Here is a 22,797-nt window from a genome sequence, read left to right on the forward strand (position 1 = left end):
CTTATCTTCCAAGATCAGACAGGATCGGGCTTGTTCAGGGTAGCATGGCTGTAGACCTTGACTGGTTTATTTCAATGCTGCTGTTCTCAGCTCTGTACTCCCCTGGGGTACTGCGACTTATCCACAGGTTTCTGGAGTTATTATAAAGGCATTTTGTTCTGTGTATTGTTAAGTTGGTATTCCTTTCAAAGATGCCATTCTGATGTTAGCACATCAACCTGAAATAATCATCTAAAAGATTCAACCCAGCACAGTATTAAATAGATAACATTTATAGAGTACTTAATGTTGACTAGGTACTGAGTGAAGTCAATTTTTTCTTTTAATTCAGTCATTCTTTGACCTTTCTTGTCTATCATGTCCCTTCTATTGGATATTTAATTTCTCATTTCTCGAAGGCTATTATGGTATTATAAGCTCCTGTTTTATTGATCTGTCTCTCCTTTATATCTTTCAGCACATTTAATATACTCATTTTAAGTTCTTTTTTAGATTTTATTAATCCTTCTACTTAGCTGTAAATGCTCTGGTTTCTTGGGTTTGTTGGTTGTCTGGGATTAGATTTCTTTACATGCCTTGTAATTTTTTGTTTGGGAGTTCAACTTGCATTGTTTTGAACATTTTTTTTTCTTTCCTTTTTCCCATGCTCATCCTTTCCTGTGAGCTAATTTTGAAATTGTCCCACCCTGTCTTTTTGAAATCCTCAGAGGTCTTACAGTAGGATCTTTCAGCGATCCTTTCCAGCCTTTGAGCCAGGATATGGTCTGATCATTGGTTGCACAGATATTTTTAATTCTTCCCTTTATTATAGGAAACTAGAAGCACATATCATTTGAATCTAGACTTGTGAATTGAGCTTTTATGGCCCCTGTTCTTATCTAGAAAATACATTCCCCCAGTTTCAAGCAGTGAGTTTGATTCTTGTTCACTGCCTCACCTGAGATACCTTGGGTTTCATTTTGCCCAGGGAGTTGTATTTTGGACCCAAGTCCCTATTTCCAATTTCAGCTCCTTGAATTCCTCTTGACATGAGCCCCAATTTATTACCGGGAGTTTATCACTGTTGTTTTTGGAAAGGACTGAATCTTCTGCTTTATTTTTCTCTTAATTACTATATTCATCTGTACAAGGTCAACTCCTCTCTTTCTGACCTGTCAGTACATATAAAGACCATCTTATTTTTAGTAACTTTATAGAAAATCCACTTTTATTTTATTTATTTAATTTTACTTTATTAGTTTCAAGTATATAGTACATTGGTTAGACATTTGTATAGTTCAAAAAATGATTCCCCTAATTGCTCTTTCTCTCCTCTGGCTCTCCACCTAGCCAATACATTAATGCTAACTGCATTCCCTATGCCATGCTCTCCATCCCTATGTTCATCTGTTAACTACTGATTTGTATTCCTTTAACCCTTCATCCCATTATTCAGCCCCCCAAATCTCCTCCCCTCTTGCCATCACTTATATGTGGAATCTAGGTAACAAAAAGAACAAACTAATAAAAAATAGACTCACAAATATAAAGGACAATCTGGTGATGGCCAGAAAGTCCACTTTTAATCTTACACTCAATTTAATGATTTCCCCTTCCCCCATCCTTCTATGTTGAAGGTAGTGGTTTGTTCTTTTAAGGCTCACTTTACCCCCTTTATTCTTGTGGTGCTTATTTTCAGGGTTGAAGAAGAAAGAGGAAAGGAGGCAAAAGTCTTACTTGAATGATGACATTGTAATCCAGCAAGTTGTCAGAGCACATATATAAGTGTTAGCTCTTTTGTTCTACACGTTAGTACATCTTTTTTTTCAGAGACCCTCTTAGAACCTGTCACTTCTCCAACACAGGCAATATACTTCATATTTCACCTTGTATAGTGCTCTTCTCTCCCTTATTTCTGGCTCAGCTCTTGCTCTTGAGTACGCTTTTATTGCTTGGGTCATCTTATCCTGGTACATTTGTCTCATGGTTGGAGTTCCATTGAATGAACTTCAAGCTGGACTTACACAGACTTGGCTGAAGAGAAGCACATACATTTTTTCCTTGTCTTCCAACTTTTTATTTTGGAAAACTACAAACCCACAGAAAAGTTGAAAGAATGATGGACGAATAGCCATATACCCTTCCCCTAGATTCTCCACATATTTTACTTATTGCTGACATTTATTTATTTGCTGAACTAATTGAGGATCATAATTCAGGCATTATATTATTACATCTCTCAGTACTTCTCCATGTATCTCCAAAAAGCAAAGATTCTTGTGCATAATATATCATACTCAGAAAATTTAACATCAATACAATACTATTATCTATTATATAGTCTATACATACATTTTCCCAAATGTTTCAGTAAGTGCCCTGTATAGCTGTTTTTCTTTCTGAATCAGGATCCAATCAAGACTTCAGTTAGTTTATGTTTATTTAATGTTTGTTTATGTTTCTTTAATCATGAAAAGTTCGTGAGAAGTTTCCCAACCTTTACCTTTCATGACATTGATAGTTTTTAAAGAGTTTATGCCAGTTCCTTTGCAGAATACCACTCAACTTAGATTTATGTAATTGATTTCTTATGATTAGACTGAAGTTATTATATTCACATTTACTAATGTTTTGGTTAAGGTGATATCCACCAGATTTCCCTGTAAAGTACCTTTTTCCCTTTTCCTTTAATATGTGGGGTATCATTTTGAGACTGAGTGGATATCCTATTTCCTAACAGTCTTTTATCCAGTGTTTTTTAAACATCAATTGATAATGTTTGCCTGAATCAATTATTACTTTGATATTTACAATATGTTGATTTTTAAAATTCTCTCATTCTTTCTATAAATATGAGTTGGCATTCTTCTGTAAAAGAGAGCTTTCCTCTTTCCTATCACTTTTAAAGAAAATAATTTATTATTAGTAGACTCATGGATTTTAAATAATGTGTTATCATCTATTTTCTATTATTCATTTTGATATGTAACTTGTTCCAAATTTAAACTCTGTGAATCTATGCATTCGTGCCTCACCAAACAGTAGAAATGTAGCCTGTCCAATGACTGGCCTTCCCGGCCCCCCCCCCCACCCCCCACCGCTGCCCCATGTTTCTAAGTTTGGCTCCAGTCAATTTACTGAGATTGGCCCGCTCCATGCTGAAGGACGCACTTCCCTGCATGGGAAATATATTTACATGTGTTCCCAAACTTACAGGTTTATACATTAGATTTTCCTAAAAACTTTCCCTGTGCCATGCCTGACATAGGCCTAGTAGTGTCTGATGCTCAGCAATCACCTACCACAAAGTAAAATGTCATTCTCTCCTTTCATAGGTACTTTTAGAGCCTCCACTTACTTGCTGTGATTTTGCAATTCCCAGTTCTCCTAGAGTGAAAAGGAGAAAAGTCAAAGTACTCTCTTTTCCTTTAAATTCCAGAAGGTCTTTTTGAAGTTCTTTTCTTTTATGGTGTGGATAATGTGGTGTTCTCAGGTTCTCTTTTAGTAAGCCGTACCAGATCTGTAGAATGTGAAATGTATTAGTTTGCTAGGACCACTTTTAGAACTGGGTAACAGCAGAAAATTTCACAGTTCTAGAGACTAGAAGTCCAAGAGGTGAAAATATGGGCAGTATAGCTTCCTTCTGAGGGCTAAGCAAAAGGATCTGTTCCATGCATCTCACCTAGCTTCTGGCGGTTTGCTGATAGTCTTTGGGTTGTAGAGGCGTCACCTGACATAAGAACATAGTGTTCTTATATATGTATGTGTCCAAATTTCCTCCTTTTATAAAGGCATCAGTTATGCTAAATTAAGTGCCTATGCTACTCTAGTATGATCTTATCCTAACTTAACTACGTCTGCAACTGTCCCGTTTCCAAATAAGATCTCATTCTTGAGGTACTGGGTATTAGGACTTTAGCATATGAACCTGGGAGACACACAGTTCAACACATAATATGGGTAATTTTTAACCATTGTTCTTCAGCATAAATTGAGACAGTTTAACATTCTTTTATATGTCAGCTTCTATTTCTTTTCAGATTTGTTAAAGTTTTTACTCTTATTTTCTGAATGCTATGGACCGAATATTTGTGTCCCCCAATATTCATATGTTAAAACCCAATTCTCAGTGGGATGGTGTTTGAGGGTCAGATCTTTAAAATGTGATTAGGTCATGAAGGCAGAAATCCTCATGAATGGAATTAGTGTCCTTATAAAAGAGACCCCAGAGAGATCTCTCATTCTTTCTGCCATATCAAGACATAGCTAAAAGACAGTCATCTATGAACTAGAAAGTGGGCCCTCACCAGCATTTGATCTTGGACTTCCCAGCCTCTAGAACTGTGAGAAATAAGTTTCTGTTGTGAATAAACCACTCAGTCTATGGTATTTCTATTACAGCAGCCTGAAAAGACTAAAATACAAGGTGTGTAGTTAAATATTTTCTTTCATGTGTCCATGTTAGGACCACAAGAGATGAATTCTAAGTATTTCTCATATTCTTTTGTCCTAAAATATTGATAGGCATATTTTTAAAATTTGTGATGAAAAATTCAAAAGTACATAGAACATATGAACCTCAATATGCTCATCAACCAACTTCAGCAAATTCCAGTATTCTGCCATTTTTGTTTCATGTATTTTTCCCATTACTACCAACACCTCTTCTTTTGATGATGTTATCTTTATTTAAAAGAAAGAGGGAAGGGAAGGGGAAAGGGAAGGGAAAGGAAGAGGAGAGAACAGGAGGAGAGGGGAGGGGAGGGAAGAAAAGGAAGGAAGGAAAGGAAAAGCCCTGCTGGTAACACTGGTTCACACTTAGGGAGGATAACAATTGGACCAGTTGAAAAAGGCTTGAAAATGAGATGATAAGATGGTTTTACATTAATAGATTTTTTAGAGATAAAGATAAAAGGTGCCCGAATTGCCTTTTACTCAGTGGTTTCCAAGTGAGTTTTAGCCAAGAAACTCTGGGGAGACCAAAACTCCACCACCTTTTCCTTACCTATAGATAAGTCATTCACATATTTTTATGGAATCCTTTGGTCTGTAGAACACATTTTGAAAACCCAGGTAAAGTAACTTGTCCAAAGTTGTACAGCTAGTTGGTAACAGAGACAGGACTGGGGCACAGATTCTTGACTTGCACAGAAATTCTCTTTTTTGTTCTTACTATCTTTTTAACAGTTTTCAGAATTTTTTCTCACTTTGGTTCCCGACACAAGGTATATAATGAAACATGACCTTCATTTCTCTAGGAAAACATGGAACCTTCTGAAAATGGCAATTCCTTTGGTTTGCTCTAACCCAGTATTAGATCAACAAAATAAACTGTCTGCGACCTTGCCTACAACAGATGAATTATGTTGAGGGTCTTGTTCTTTAAAAAACTGTTAAAATAGAATATATTGGGTTTCTAAATGGAATTATTTTCTTCAGTTTCCTGTTGTTTATTACTAGTGTATAGATAATACAATTGATTTTTCTATACTGATCCTGAACCCTGCAACTTTGCTGAACTAGGTTATTACATTCTAGTTTCTAAATTTAGCTAACTTTTTTTTTAAAACAACTCTATTGTGATATTTTTACATATTATAAAACTAATCGTAAGTGTACAATTGCATGCCTCGTAAAAACGTATAGAATTGTACAGGTATCACTACAATACAGTTTTAGAACATTTTCATCATCTCAAAAAGTTTCCTCATGGTGGTTTACACTTAAGTCATGATCCTACCCTCCGACCCCCTCTGGCAACCACTGATCTTCTTTCAGTCTCTAGCAATTTCATATAGATGGAATCATACAATATACAGGGTTTTGTATCTGGCATCTTTCATCTAGTATAATGTTTTTGACTTCATCCATGTACCCTAGTTCATTTCTTTTAATTACTGAATGGTAGTCTGTTGTATGGATAGATCACATTTTGTTTATCCATTCACCAGTTGGTGGAAGTTTGGACTGTTTCCATGTTTTGGCTACTGTGAATAATGTTATGAACATTCCTCTACCTGTCTTTGTATGGACATAAGGTATCTTTTTTTTGAATAGACTCCTAGGAGGAAAATTGCTGAGTTGTATGGTAAATTCATTTTTAACTTTTAAGACATTGGCAAACTGTTTTCTAAAGTAGAAATGCATAAGGGGTCCAGTGTCTACACATCCTCTCCAAAATTAGATTTTTTCTGTCTTTTTTATTATAACCATTGTAGAAAGTGCATATGGTATCTCTTTGTGGTTTTGATTTACATTTTCCTGAGGACTAATGATGTTGAGCATCTTTTCATTTGCTTATCATCTACTAGTATATTGTCTCTGAAGAAATGTCTATTCAGACCTTTAGCCCATTTTTATGTGGATTATTTGTCTTGTTATTGTTTTTTTCCCTTTTAAAAAATTTGTTGGGGTGACATTAGTTAATAAGATTATCTAGATTTCAAGGGTAATACATCATCTGTATGTTACATTGTATGTTCACCACCCAAAGTCAGATCTCCTTCTGTTACCATATATTTGACCCTCCTTTGCCTTATCTTCCCTCTCTTTCCCCTCTTTCCTTCTGGTAACCACTAAACTGTTGTCTGTGTCTATGAATTTTTGTTGGTCTTGTCCATTTGTTGCTTTCACTTTTATATCCCACATATGAGTGAAATCATATGATTCTCAACTTTTTCTGTCTGACTTATTTCACTTAGAGTGATTATTTCAAGATCCATTCATGTTGTTGCAAATGGCAGTATTTCATCTTTTCCTATGAGTGAGCAATATTCCATATACATAGCCCATCTTCTTTATCTAGACATCTATCGAAGGATATTTTGGTTGTTTCCATGTCTTGGCCACAGTAAGTTATGCTGCAATGAACATTGGGGTGTCTATATCTTTATGGGTAAATGTTTTCAAATATTTGGGGTAGAAACCCAGAAGAGGGATTACTGCGTCATATGGTAATTCTATTCTTAACTTTTTCACAGTGTCTGTACCAATTTACATCCTCACCAGCAGTGTATGAGGGTTCCTTTTTCCCCACAATCTTTTCCTCCAACATCATTATTATTTGTCCTGTTGATGACAGGACAAATTCTTAAAAGTGTGAGGTGGTATCTCATTGTAGTTTTGATTTGCATTTCCCTAATAGGTAACAAAATTGAGCATCTTTTCATATGTCCGTTGGCAATATACTTTGTATATTTTGGACACTAGTCCCTTATCAGATATATGATTCACAAAAGTTTTCTCCTTATCTGTGACTTCTCTTTTCATTTTCATAATGGTTTCTTTTGAAGCTTAAATATTTTATTATGATGAAGTCCAACTTACTAGTTATTTCTTTTTATGAATAATACCTCTGGTATCATATCTAAGAATACATTACCAACCCAGAGTCACAAAGATTTTTTTCTTTGTTTTCTTCAAATACTTACAGTTTAAGTTATTGATACGTAGGTCTATTATCCATTTTGATTTAATTTTTATGTATGATGTGAGATAGGGTCTAAATTCATATTTTTATATATATATCTTGTTCTGTTGGCATCATTTCTTAAAGAGACCATTCATTTTTTCATTGGTTTATGTTGGAGAAAATCAACCATGTAAGAAATTCTGGACTCTCAGTTCTATTCTATTGATTTTCATGCCTATATTTGTGCCAGTACTACACTGTCTTGTTACTGTGGCTTTATAATAAGAAATTGGAAGAAGTATACATCCTCCAACTTTGTTCTTCTTTTTAAAAGTGATTTGGCTATTTTCCTGAATTTCCATGTAAATTTTAGGATTGGCAACTTTTTTTGTCAACTTCTACCAAAAAAAGCCTGCTGGGAATTTGATAGCGAATGCATTGTAGTTATAGATCAGTTTGAAGAGAATTGTCATCTTGACAGTATTAAGTGTTCCAATCCATAAACATGAAATATCTTTCCATTTATTTAGATGTCCTTTAATTTATTTGTTACTATTTTAAATACACAAGTCCTTCATATTCTTTAGTAAATTTATTCTTGAATTTTTTATTCTTTTTGATGCTATTATGAATGGAATAGTTTTAATTTCAATTTCTTTTGGGGTAAATCTTGATCTTGTATCCTGCTTGCTGAACCTTGCTGAATGCTTTCTAGTAGCATTTGTAGATTCCATTGAATATTTTACATATAAGAGTCTATCATCTGCACATAAAAACCTCTTATTTTTTACCTCTTCCTTTCCAATATGGGTATTCTTATTTTCTTTTCTATTATCTTCCTTTTTTTTTATTGCACTAGCTAGAACCTCCAGTACAACATTGAATAGAAGTGGCAAGAATGGACATCCTTGTCTTATTTCTGACTTATGGGGGAAGCATGCAGTGATTCATTGTTAAAATTGATGTTAGCTGTTGGTTTTTTGTAGACATCCTTTATCAGATTGAAGATGTTCCTGTCTATTTGTAGTTTGTTGGGAGTTTTTTTCCCCCTTCTTTAATTCCCTGCCCCCCTCCACTTACACCCCTGACCTATGGATGTTGCCATTTCTCCTTAAGAACTAGATCTCTGAAGTCGGGACATCACCTCCCACACACTTGCAGCATGCACCTGGCGCCAGCCACACCCAAGGCCAGGCATACCCAGGGCTTGGCGCGCCTGGGGCCTGGTGCACCCGGGGCCTGGCATACCCAGGGTATGATCCGTGGCTCCACCTGGGGCACGAATCCAGGGCCTTCTGCCTGTAAAGCAGACATGCTAACCATTACACTATGGAACCACCCCCTGTTGAGCGTTTTTACCATTAATAGTGTTTTACCATTAATAGAATTGTAAAATGCTTTTTTGCATTTATGGAGATAATCATATGGTTTTCTTTTATTAACATGGTATAGTACATTAATTGATTTTGAAGTGTTAAACCAACTTTGTATTCTTGGGATAAATCCCACTTGGTCATGGCAGGTAAACTTTTTTATTTCTTGCTTGATTTCTTGATATCTTTGATATGGCTCCAGTATCAGGAGAATAATGGCCTCATAGAATGATTTGAGGAATGTTGCCTCCTCCCCTATTTCTGAAATAGTTTAAGATTGGCTTTATTTCTTCTTTTTAAGTATTTGATAGAATTAACCAGGAAGTTATCTGGGCCCGAGGTTCTCTTCGTGAAAGGATTTTAAGTTCCTAATTTAGTTTATTTACTTTTATGATTCTATTCAAATTTTCTGTTTCTTCTGGAGTGAGCTTTAGTAGTCTGTGTTTTTGAAAGAAATTTTTTGTATCATTTAAGTTGTTGAATTTGTTGCCGTAAAGTTCACAATATTTCCTTATACCATTTTAATATCTGTAGGATCTCATTCCTATTATTGGTAAATATGTATTTTTTTCTTATCAGTCTAGTTAAAACTTATCAATTTATGTTGAGCTTCTCAAAGAACTAGTTCTTGATTTAATTCATTTTCTCTATTTTTTCCCCTTTGTTTTTTATTTCTTTCTTTCCTTTTCTTTTGCATTTAATTTGCTCTTCTTTTTCTATTTTACAGGTGTAAGCTTAGGCCATTGACTTGAGAACATTCTTTTTATCTAATATAGATGGTTAGTGCTATAAATAATCCTCTAAGTACAACTTTAGTGGCTGCCTACAAATTTGGATATGTTGTACTTTCATTTTCATTTAGTTCAAAATACTTTCCTTTTGATTTTTTTTTTTTTTGATTCATGTGTTATTTAGAAGTGCCTTATATTGTTTTTCAAATATTGGGGGATTTTCCAAGGCTCTTTCTAGTTTGGATTTCTAATTCTGGTCAAGAGCATATGTACTTTATGTGGCTTGAATCCTTTTGAATTTATCAGGCCTTGTTTGATGGCTCAGAACATGGTCCGTGTTAGTGATTGTTCTGTGTGCACTTGAGAAGAACATGTATTTTGCTGTTTTTCGTATAGCATTTTTTAAATATCAGTTAGGTAAAGTTGGTTAGTGTTGTGCAAGTCTAATTATCCTTGCCGATTTTCTGCCTGCTTGTTCTATCAGTTATTGAGAAAGGAATATTAAAATCTCCAACCATAATTATCAGTTTGTCTGTTACTCCTTGCAGTTCTCTCAGTTTTGTCTTCATGTATTTTGAAGCTCTGTCATTAGGTTTGTAAATATTTAAGGTTGTTATGTGCTCTTGTTAAATGACCACTTTACCCTTATGAAATGATCGTCTTCATTTGAAGTACTATTCTTTGCTCTGAACTCTACTTTGGTGTCAATATAGTCACTCTAGCTTTTTTGACTAGTGTTACCATGGTATCTTTTTATAGCCTTTGATTTTTTTATCTTTGTTTCTCTATATTTAAATTGTTTTATGTAGGCAGTATGTACTTTGGTGTTGCTTTTTAAATCTTAACTGACAACCTTTATATTTAAAAATTGGTATATTTAGACCATTTTCTTTTGATGCGATTAAGTTTAAGTCTATCATTTTGTTGTTGTTGTTGTTGTTTTTCCTGTTTGTCTCATGTTTCTTGTTCCCATCCTCCTCTTTCTTTTTCATTAATCAAGTGGTTTTTCAAATTCTGTATGTCCCTTCTTCACATCTTAACTATAACTCTGTTTTACTTTAGTGGTTGCTTTAGCATGTAGAAGTTTAAATTATAACTTTAACTTATCTACTTTCAAGGGATATTATAATACCATTTCACGTATAGTATAAGAATCTTACAGTAGTGTAGTTCCATTTCTCCTCTCCCAGCCTTTTTACTATAACTTGCCAAGGATTTTACTTTTATATATGTTATAAACCCCACAATATACTGTTCATTTTACTTCTGCGAATAGGTCTTTCTTTAATATTTTTTAATGCAGATCTTTTGATCATGAATTATTTTGTATAAATGAAAGTGTGTATTTTCTTTTTTCTTTACTACTTTAAGATATAATTCACATACTATTCACCAATTTAAAGTGGACAATTTTAGTGTTTTTAGTACATTCATAGGATTGTGCAACCTTTATCACAATTTTGTTCTGGAACATTTGTCCCCCTCTAAAGGAAGTCACATCTCCATTAGAACTATTCTGATCACCCTCTATTCACCTTTTTGGTGAGGGTGGGATCCCCCATCCAAAATACTACAAGGTGGTTGAACACACAACACCCAACACTGGAAAGATGAAATAGACAGCAATTTACTAGTCACATATACTCAAAGCTCAAGGTAGGAGGAAACCTTATAACAAACAAGGCCACACGGGTGTTGCTCTTGGGAGCAAAATGAACAAATACGGGCTGTGGGAGGCAGGCTTTATAATAACATAAGAACGAGGCAACCCCTAGTTCCCACCAGAAGATGTGATTGGCTTGTTTGAATAATCTTACAGGCTGGCAGGAAAGCGAAAATGTTAGGTTAAAAATCTGGTAAAATGCAGCTGGTACAGTTGAAAGCAGGACTAGCTAGGTGGGAGGAGTTTTCCAATAGACGTTTGTGGTGCTGTGCATATCTGAGAAGAGGGGAACTCGTGGTTAGGACTTTGGAGTCCTGTGAGGCTCAAAGATGTCAAGGCAGCACTTAATACTGCATCTTAATTTCAGACCTTACATCACAGCAGTTAATCCCCGTTTCTCCCTGATCCTTCTTCCAGCTCCTGACAACCACAAATCTACTTTCTGTTTTTATGGACTTGCCTTTAGTCAGCATTTCGTATAAATGGACTCATATAGTATGTGGCATTTTGTGTCTAAAATTCTTCCCTTAACGTTATGTTTTCAAGGGTCATCCATTGTCATAATATATATCAGCACTTCACTCCTTTTTATTGCTAATTAGTATTTCAGTCCATGGTTATACCACATTTCATTTATCCAGGTCTTAGTTGATAGGCATTTGGGTGGTTTCCACTTTTTGGCTATTATGAATAATTCCGCTATGTACACATTTTTGTGTGGGTGTATATTTTCATTTTTCTTTAGTATATACCTAGGTTTTTCTCGGTTTTTTAACGCTTTTTTTTTGCTGGCTATAAAATTTTCGTTGATGGTTGTTTTTCTTTCAGTGTTTTCAAGGTGTTCCTCCACCGTCCTCCACATTGCATAGTTTCTGATGAGAAATTGGCTGTCATCTTTATTTCTTTGAGCATAAGTGTTTTAGGCTGCTTTTAAGATTTTATCATTGTCTTTAAGCAGATTGATTATGATGTGCTTTGGTGTAGCTTTCCTCATGTTCCTGTGTTTAGGGTTTCTTGAGATTCTTGGATCTGTGGGTTTATAGTTTTCCTCAAATTTAGAAAAACTTCAGCAATTATTTCTTTAAACATTTGTTCTACCCCCACTTTGGGACTCCAGTTTTCCATACAGTAGGCTGCTTGAAGTTATCTCACAACTAACTGATATTATTTTCATTTTGGGAGATTCTTTTCCTCAGTGTTTTGAATAGTTTGAATAGTTTCTGTTGCTGTGCCTTCAAGTTTAGTATCTTTTCTAATGTCTAATCTTCTGTCAATCCCATCCAATATATTTTTCATCTCAGATATTGTAGTTTCTCTAGAATTTTGATTTGGGTCTTTTTTTTAATATCCTCCATATCTCCGCTTAGCTTTTTTGAACATGTGTTATAATATGTTGTTATAACTGTTTAATGTTGTTTTCTGCTAATTCTAACATCAGTTTCTGTTGGTTGATTATTCTCTTTAGTATGGGATGTCTTTTTCTGCCTCTTTGCATCCCTTGTAATCTTTGCATGGATGTCTGACATTATACCAAGTTCTTAACCTAACAATTTCACTTCACTGCCTGATGCTAGATAATTTTATATTCCTCCAAATCTTCTTGAGCTTTGTTTTAGGATGCAGTTAAGTTACTTAGAAACACTTTGATTCTTTCAGGTCTTTCTTTTATGATGTGTTAGGTGGGCCTGTTGCCATGCTCAGTCTGAGTTAATTATTTTCCAGTACTGAGGCAAGACCTTCCTGAATGCTCAGTGTCCTATGAATTATGTATTTTTAGTCTGTCTGGAAACAAGCCCAGTGCAAGGGTCACTAGTACTTTCTCCAGCCCAACAGAGGGAGGATATCCTTTTGGATGGTTCTTTCCCTAGCCACACATTATCTGATCAGTACCTTGCTGAATATTTGATAGGTGGACCTCTGCAGATCTCCAGGATTCTTTATTTGAAGTGCTGCTCTCTCCTGTTTGATACTCTGTCCTGTGAACTCTAGCTGCCTTGGTCTCCCTGGACTCTCATCCTCACCTTCTCAACTGAGAAGAGGACTGAGGGAGTCCTCTGTGCTCTGCTTCTTTTCACCTGCTCTTCACCATGGCATGGAAATTCTCTCAAGGCAATTGTAGGGCTTACTTCATTTGTTTTCTGAATTTCAGAATCGAAGTCCTTTATTGTCTGACGTCTTGAAAACAATCACACACCCTCGCCCCAGTTAGGTTATTTTTGTTAGGCTAAATCTAGTCCCTTTTACTCTATCTTGGCTGGAAGAAAAGTCTGCCCAAAACATTTTGACAGATAAATAAACTAGTTGGAATATGAACTCTTGTATGATTTTTTTTCCATCTAAGATTTTTGTTAGTATTTTAAATTATTTTCATAATAAATTTTGTGGTTTAAGTAAGTTTTCTGCTTCCTTTACAGCTTGCCTCTGAATATTGATTTGCTAGATAGTCCAGACTTACTGGAAACAACCATAGATGGTGTAATTGGGGCACCTGACACTGTGGAAACATCGCAAGCACTGGATGAAATTAACATAGCCACCAGGCAAAACGGGTTAGAGGAACCTGAAGTTGAAGGTGGGAGTAAGCAAATGTTCTGTATAATATCAGTGACAATATTTTATTTTACTTTCCTTTCAAATGAGCTATTTAAGTCAATTCCTTCAAGAATACTTATGCTATGGTTGAATTTTAAAAATTTAATGGGTTATGCCTTCTTGCTTTTTTGGCTTCAGGGTTCATTGAAATATTTAAGATTGCATAATTGGGACCATTAAATATTTGTATTATTTATAAGTCATTAAATATTTATGAATTTTCAAACTTACTTTTTACTTTGTTTCTTGAATGAAAATTAAGAGAAAGATTTTTTAAATAGATTTTTAGGTCACAGGATTGAATAAATGTTTGGACATTGCATTAGCTTCTAGAAAGTATTTTGTTTTTAATGAGGAGTGTTGTTGCTCAGACCCACAAAAGTAAATAATTCAGACAGCTACTTTCCGTAACTTTTTAAAAAGTTAAAAGGTAATAAATTGCACATGGAAAATGTCTGTATATTTATGAATTTGGTTTGATATTAAAGTGTAAATGGTCTTGAAAGAGGAGTTTCCTATTGAATCTCAGTGTCCTGTGTGTTAATTTGAAAGCTAATATTTATGTAGCTCTTGTCAATTTTGATTTTTATCACTAAAGTTTGACACCACCTTTCAGCATCTCATAGGAAATTGCCTTTGAGTATGCCATTGTCTCTGCAGAATATAGAATACAGGAGTAGTATTTAGTAATTTAGAGATAGAAAGTGTTAATGAAAAATTACACAGTGCTTTTGGTTAATAAAACACACAGACATACTACTGGTAATTGGTATTAAAAATTTGTTCTTTCGTTCCCTAAGCGACCAGTAAAAATACATGATTAAATAAGTATTTTGATATGTCATGATTTTATGTTCTTATTGACATCTACCATGTTTGAGTTTTGCTTATGAATCTGAGGTCAGGGAAACAAATTAACTTCGATTTACTTTGATTATTTTAAAGGTAGTAGTTAGTCATTGGATTAAGAAAACCCATTACTGTTTCTCTTGTATGTCTTTGCCATAATGTCTTTTGATTAGTTTCCAGTTTTTACAGCCCTGCCCTGGACTCTGTGTTTTGTTAGATATGATCACACTTTGTGACTAGAAAGATGTGATACATAACACACTAAGGCCATCAGGATTTAGATGCAACCAGAAGCAGAACTAGCTTAATACGGAGTATTTCCAGGGTTAAAATATAGTCTCTATTATAGAGATGGCAGTACTGATTTTATTTACATTCCATTTTATGTTCATTATATGAATTTTAAAAGTTTTTTTTTCAGTGCTGCAGTTGTGTTGTATTAGCAAACAATGTTTATTTAGTACTTATTTTCTGGAAATTGTATTCGTTTTGGGGAACATCACAAAATGAACTAGGGATGCCTAGAAAGGAAAAGATCAAATGAGGTATAATGACTCTACAAATATTTAAAAGCCTGGTATAGCAAAGAATTTATTTCATAACGCTTCATTGGTGAATCTTGAACCAACAATTTGAAAGTATAGGGAAACAGATTTGGAATCAGTATAGGAAAGAATTTTTTAAATGTTTCTGCCGTATATCAGAAATAGATACCTACCAGTGAGTGAGCCCTTCATTATAGAAGGTATTCATGCAGAGCTTAAATGCTGTTGAAGTTATGACAGAAGAAATTCCTTCACAGTTTGAGAGTTTGATCAAGTTTACTTATTCAATTCAGATTTATATCATTTGCTCAAAGTCAATGAAAATAAAATGTTTTGGTGTTAAGAACTAAGGTCTCATAATCTTGGTATCCAATTCATTCTTTATTTTCTTTTGGTTATAATGTCAAAATCCTTATTCACATAGGTCAGTAGTTTTAAATAGGAACTTTAAAAAATAGCTTATCCTACAATCTCAGAATGTTCCTCAGCCAAACAGATGTAGCAGAGGAAGCTTAATTTCAACAGAAAACAAACAAACCCTTAAACCCAACAGTATTCATTTGTCAGCATAAGCTAAAGGATTTGTGGTCTCATCATCATCGTGTTAAAATTTAATATCAAATAATTTGAAGCATAAGATAACCAGGAGATCACAATAAAGTAAGTAGATAAGTGTGGAAGATTTTGAGAAGATAAGTATTGAATTAGTGATTCTCATCACCTGGAAAGTTTTAAAAACTACCAGTGCCAGAAATCTACCTCCAGAAATTCTGATATCATTGTTCCAGGGTCAGCTCTGGGAATCAGTATTTCTTTCAAGTTCTACAGCTGATTCTAATATAGAGAGATCCACTGAGTTAATTGATGGACACTTTTAGATGATCCCTTTGAGCAGGAGGAAATGATTTCATAGCTTTTCTCTCCCTTCTTTTGCCTGGTATATAGAAATTATTAGGCATGCAATGGGTTTTTTGTCAAATGACCATGTAAAAATTCCAACTCATTCCAAATTAGTCCCTCTCAAATAAGATTATTACAGAGTGGTTAATTTAAACAGTGTTCATTTAAAGCTGAATTGTATTTAATGTATTATTCTTTCAGTGGTTAGAGGACTTTATTTATAATGTCTTTTGCAGCTAAGGTGGAACATAATGAAAACAAAATGCTTGTCCTGCATTACACTTGATGTTACCAATATATAATGTGTTAAATTGATGAACAAATAACTCCAGTTTGCTGCATATAAGTTTAGTTTTAGGCTGTGTAAGGAAAGAAAATGGCAAAGTAGCTTCGGCAGGTGCTTGGGTTGTTGTTATGAAAGAAAAGATTGTGTCACAGATGATCTCTGCCCTTTCTTTGGATCTTTTGGCCAGTAAGCTTTCTTAACCATACATGCTATTGAGATTCTATGTCTAGTAGCTTTTTAGGAGTGGCACGGATACAGGACAATGTTCCTACTTAGATTAACTCTTAATCAAAATAATAGAGAGTAACCTGGTTATAGAAAATATATTCTGTGATAATCGGGATTATTACCTTTAATAGTAACTGATGTTAGAAAAAAAAATGAGTCTATACCCTCGTACAGCTATAACCGCCCAGCAGGATAAGGGGCTATTTAGCCTTTTTTTCCTCCCCCAGTGTTAAAAGATGCGTCAGAGAAGCTGAAACATCTTCAGATGGAAAACTGTTCATTGCCACCCCATCATCTCAACATCGATGTTAACATCAACAACCAGGTATTCAGATTTCTCCTTTGTGTGCCTGTCACACAACTCCAGTCCTACCAGAAATCTTTTCTTTGCAAAGCTAATACTTTCTCTTTTCTTTTGTTGGGAAATCTGTATGTGCTAAACTCATAAAATTGGTAGTTGCTTAGGAGGGAAGGAGGGAACTTGGGCAGAAACTTTAGGACTGTAACATCATCTCACAATTTTTTTTTAGACACACAGTCAAAAGTAATATGGCTATTAAACCTTTTATTTTGATTCAACCCATTCTTTCTCTTAATTCCACTTAATGGGTATTAATTTAGTTGAAGAACTTAGTGAATGCCCTTTGAAATTATAGAAGAATTTGTTTGAAAGTAACTGCTCTGTTGTATAAACAAGGAAAATAATTGAACTTCAGGTATTTTATACCTTTCACCACCCTGTCCTCTGGAGTTTTTTAGGCTTTGGGTAGGGAGAGTGCATATGGGTTAAACCAATTAAATTTTGATTAATTGACTAATTAAGAAATTTTTTCTTATTTTTACATTAAATAACTGAAATGAATGAGATAAAACTAATTAATTGTATCAGGTGTCCCCATTAAATAATGATCTGGAGATACCTTTTTTTCCCCTGTGTATAGACTGCAGGTAGCAAGGATCTGTTGAGTGAATCTTGGTTTGGTTTGGCTTGGTTTGGTTTTAAAGAGGAAAGGGGAACAGGTGATCTGTAGTGTTCTTTCATCCTTGGATAACTAATTGGAATTTCTTCAGAGACCAGTATGAAGCAGAAAGGGATTTTCTTCTTTCTTGCATAGTCATTGTTAAAGCTGTCCTTTGAATCCCTTTTTTCCCCTTATGTGTTTTTTTCCCCTTAGGAATGTTTTTTAGAAGCTGATTAAATTTCAGGAAGGCTTTCATCTTCTTAAAAACCTGTCAATATTTTTTAATTATATTGGTCTCTCTTCTTTCACATTGTCAGTTTGTTTGTTTGTTTGTTTGTTTGTTTGTTTTACTCTCTGTAAAGTAGGGGAATGCAGGGTCAGAGACAGAAGGGTTAATTGAAAGCTTTAGATGGTTAGCAATTAATTTGACAAAAATTTAGTGGACGACTGTAATGAACCTAAAAAAGTATTAAGTCTGGTGAATCTTGGGGAGGGGGAAGAGGAGTGATTGCTACACTGGTTGAGAACTTAAGCAGACTTTAGCTCTCTGACATAAGCTCTAAACTAAGCTGACTCTGATGGCCAGGGACTGCTTTACAGTAGAGTTTGAGTATCCAGTCATTTCAGATCAGGTCTAATTTGGGGTATTAGGAATCAGGGTGTCCTTTTAATTCTTTTGGTCTTCTGTTGCCACATTTTGACCATCTAAGGCAGATATATCTGCAGTGTAGTAACTGGGTGCCACTGGAGTTATGTGCGCTGGGAAAATAAACTGAAAACATTTTAAAGCTATTACTCAAATTGTATTGCATTAATTTTTTTCTATAGTACACACAATGATAATTATAGAAAATTAAAGCAAATTTTAAAAAGCAGAAAATTATAAATCCTAAATCCTACATTATGCTACTACTAAGAGATAGCTACAGTTGACATTTTTTAAGATATATACTTCCAAACATTGAAATGTGATATATTTTTAAAAAATAGGAATAGGAGAACACCACTTTTTAAAACTAATCAGTTATAAATATCTTATTTCAGTGACACATTATAGGCAATAATAGTTCAATTGCATGAGTGTATCATCATTGTGTTTACTTAGTCCTCTGTTAGACAGTTAGATTGTTGCTAATTTTCACTGTCATAGTCAGTGCTCTGACAAAGTCTTATAAATAAATATCTGTAATCATCTTTGATTATTTTCCTGGAAAGTGGAAGTGTTAGGTCAAGGTACAGGGGTGATTTTAAAGCCTTTGGTATTTGGCATTTTTGCAAAATTACCTTCCAGAAATATGGTAACAATTTATAATTTTACCTGTGATGTGTGTTAAATTATTGTTTTTAATATAGGCAGAAAAAAATATCTACCTGTATCAGAGGCAGTTTGCTCTGAGAATCTTGTAATATGATTAACAAGTAATCTCAAGTCTGCAACATAATTGTCTCTGGGGGTGGAAAAAGCCAAAGCATTTGAACTAGCCATGACTTTGTCCAGCTTTGTTGATATAAAATTAAAAAATAAAATTATATTTAGAATGTACAATATGGTGATTTGATATATGTATACATTGTGAAATGATTCCTATAATCAAATTAACACATCCATCACGTCACTTAGTTACCATTTTGTTTTGGTTTGGTTTTTGGTGACAATGCTTAACATCTACTCTCTTAGCTTAGAAACTACAGTCACCATGCTATACATTGGATCCTCAGAACATGTCTGTCTTAGAACTGAAAGCTTTTTGCCTTTTACCAACCTTTCCCTATTTCCCCACTCTCCAGATCCTGGCTGTTACCATTCTACTCTCTGTTTCTACAAGTTGGATTTTTTTTTTTTTTTTTTAGTTTCCACCTATTAGTAATATCATACAATATTTGTAATTGTGTTTGACTTATTTCACTTCATGTAATGTCTTCCAGCTTTATTCATGTTTTTGAAAATGGTAGGATTTTCTTTTTTTTCCATGTGGAATAATATTCCATATGTATATATACAGACACACAACTTAGGTTGTTTCCGTATCTTGGCTACTGTGAAGATGCTGCAATGAACATGGGAGTGTATCTCTTCAAGGTAGTGATTTTGTTCCCTTTGGTTAGGTATCCAGAAGTAGGACTGATGGATTATGTTGTATGAATTAGCCATGATCAGAAAAAGGACTTCTTATAATTAATAGGAGCCATTCTGAAGACCAGGTCGGTCACAGACATAAATACAGTCTAGTCCAAAGTGGTAATGCTCAGAATTTTATATGTATCAAATCACATGGGGAAGCTTGTTAAACATTCAGATTTTGGGGTCCCACCAAAGGCAGAGAGGTAGAGGCCACTATAAGAAACACCAAATTAATACCACCCAAAGAGCTGCGAGGTGTCAGTGTTCATCAAAAGAGAAAGAATGTTGACTTTAGATGGCCAAGAGGTACGACACCACTATAAAGAGGTCTTCATACTGCAGGAATGGCCAGAATCTCCCCGAAGGGAACAGAAAACTGCCCTTAGAATAACATGTAAAGCTGCTCATCGTCATGTTATTCTCTCCAGCAAAAAGCAAAACTTGGATGTAACCTGTTTCAATAATAGACTTGAGAAATATATTATACAATTTTATAATTCATTATGATAGAAGCAATAAAACTATAGTTTTATATTTTTTGTTTTCTAAGTTATATTTATTAAAGAACTTAATTACTGGATAAAAAAGAAAAGAAAAGAAAGAAACAAACCCAATTAGAGTACGCACATTAATTAAATCTTTTCAAATCTGAGAGTGGTGCAGTATGTAATCCTATACATGGCAGCTAGTCTGTTTTATAGAACAAAAGCTGTATTGAGACTAAGAAAATATTTACAGTGAGTTTGTTATTTAGACCAGTGTTAAATAGCAACCATAGTAATAATAATGGCAATTGTTATTGATCATCATTCATTTTAAGTAAAGTATCAGTTATAATACAGATCATTTAAACTTCTTAATTTGCTTTTTCCAATTTCTTTTCATGATAATTAATTTATATTGTTTTCATTATGATCTTTCTTGACCAGACTGTGCTTTATTCTATCATTTTCTTTAACAAGTTTAAATGTTTTATTTTGCTAATGTACAAATAGAATATAATAGTCAATTTTCTGTGGTTTCTAAGTACTTAACCACTAATGATTTACAAAAGATGCTATTGCCTTTAACAGTTCAGATGCCTGATCTTCTGTGAAAGTCCAACTTGCCTTTCTTTCTACCCATCGAATTTATTTTCAGAAGTCTTGTTGGATGGATGTTTTCTTTGTTGGCCTCTCCATGTTGCTGCTTAATTGGAAAGATCTCATTTTCTAATTGCACAATAGTTCTTTTGATCTCATAATTCTTGCTGACCAGGGATACCCAAGTTGACTTCATTTCTCTTAATTTAGATCCAGCTGTGAGTTGCATGTTCTTTTGCAAATTTAAATCTTGAATGTTTCCTGAACTTCTGGAGCTCTTTCTGTTTATGTTCAATTATATGAACTAGAGTTTCATTATATACTTTCCAGGCATTGCATCTGTACTGTGACATTAGTTCCAGATTCTCAAATCAAACCACTTGATGTTCTAACTGAGCCATAGCATTGTTTACACATTCTTGCCATGCAATAATGTCATTTTTCTGACCCAGGGAAGAGGCTGGTATATCATACCATTTCATACTGATCAGTTCAATTGGTTGCCAGGTAGCCAGCCTTTCAAATTCATTTCTCATTATGCCAGTTTCAAAAGCAGAATAATCCAGGGCTGTCAGGTAGTTCAGGTAGTTCTTGGTAGATCAGTATCTACAAGTTTCCAGTTCCACCAGCACCACAGCTGCTTCCCTACACACCAGGCACTTCATAACTTTGGTCAAAATACAGCAGCTTATCCATCGCAACCTCTCTGGCCCCCAAACCTGTGCTCACCATTCTTAGGTTTATCTGAGTTTTCTCTGTGCTATCATTTTCATAAGTCTATACCTAAGAGTGACCAATTTGTGGCTACATAATCCCAAAATCATCTACCTGGTGACAATTCCAGAACTACAGGGATTAGCCTGCATAGGGCCTACCTTAAAATCCAGTGGAAATTAATTACAGTATTCCTCCTTTATCTGTGGTTTCACTTTCCACAGTTCTAGTTACTGCAGCCAACCATGGTCTGAAAATATTAAATTGAAAATTCCAGAAATAAACACTTTATAAGTTTTAAATTGCGTACTATTCTGAGTAGCGTGATGAACTCTCATGCTTTCCCACTCAGGATGTGAGTCATGCCTTTGTGCAGTGTATCCACATTGCATTTGCTACCCAATCATTAATTACTTAGAAGCCATCTTGGTTATCAGATTGACTATCATGGTACTGCAGTGCTTGTGTTCAAGGAATGCCCTTATTTATTTAATAATGGCTCCAAAGGCCAACAGTAATGACACTAATAGTTCAGATATACCACAGAGAAGATATAAAATGCTTACTTTGAGTGAACAGGTAAGTATAGTACAATAAGATATTTTGAAACAGAGACTACATTCACAACTTTTATTATAGGATATTGTTGTAATTTTTCTATTTTATTATTAGTGATTTTTAATCTCTTACTGTGCCTAATTTATAAATTAAACCTTATCGTAGGCATGTATGTAGGAAAAAACATAGTGTATATAAGGTTTGGTATTACCCAGGATTTCAGGCATCCAGTAGGAGTCTTGGAATATAGCACCCACAGATAAGGGGGGAACTACTATACAACAAATGGCACACATTCTTTGTGTGTAGTTAGTTCAGGCATTTGTCCCAGGTGATATAATTGGTTATTCAGTTGCTTAAAGACAGGAAATTGGGCTAGATGATTTCTAGAGGTCCCTATCAATTCATATTTCATGTTTGTGATTATTGAGCCTTAGTTTGAAATATGGGAGTTGACTGTTCTTGGAATCGAGTATAGACTGCTTAAGACATGTGATTTCCTGTTGGTCTACATATGAACTTTCATCAGTCTCTTTCCTATGAGAGTTGCTGAGTTTATTTTTAATATCTAGGAAGAAGTGGTGAAGCTGACTGAGAAATGTCTTAATAATGCTATTGAGAGCCCAGGATTGAATTCCAAGAGAGTTCCTCCTGACTTAAAGAGTAACATTTTGAAGGCTCAAGTAGAAGCAGTTCATAAGGTAAGCTTCCTTTAATAGACATAGTCCTGGTAAGTAAAAAGAACATGAAACTTAGGGTTGAGAGACTCTGAAGAACAAATAAAATATATGAATAAAATACA

At 34.5% G+C, this 22,797-nt stretch overlaps 1 protein-coding gene and 1 pseudogene across 3 annotated transcripts in view; one reads left to right on the plus strand and one right to left on the minus strand.

The window, feature by feature from the left end:
- Window positions 1-22,797, plus strand: part of EPB41L5 (erythrocyte membrane protein band 4.1 like 5) — a 140,528-nt gene that overhangs the window by 83,674 nt on the left and 34,057 nt on the right. For all 3 annotated transcript variants that reach the window (XM_016127570.2, XM_016127571.2, XM_016127574.2), the window contains 3 exons: window positions 13,572-13,729; window positions 16,785-16,882; window positions 22,568-22,696. In XM_016127570.2, the coding sequence (XP_015983056.2) occupies window positions 13,572-13,729; window positions 16,785-16,882; window positions 22,568-22,696 (385 nt within the window). The remainder of the gene's footprint in view (window positions 1-13,571; window positions 13,730-16,784; window positions 16,883-22,567; window positions 22,697-22,797) is intronic.
- Window positions 20,716-21,455, minus strand: LOC107501426 (annotated as a pseudogene).

The sequence above is a fragment of the Rousettus aegyptiacus genome, unplaced genomic scaffold, assembly GCF_014176215.1.
Source record: "Rousettus aegyptiacus isolate mRouAeg1 unplaced genomic scaffold, mRouAeg1.p scaffold_m13_p_2, whole genome shotgun sequence".
In the NCBI taxonomy this organism is placed as follows: domain Eukaryota; kingdom Metazoa; phylum Chordata; class Mammalia; order Chiroptera; family Pteropodidae; genus Rousettus; species Rousettus aegyptiacus.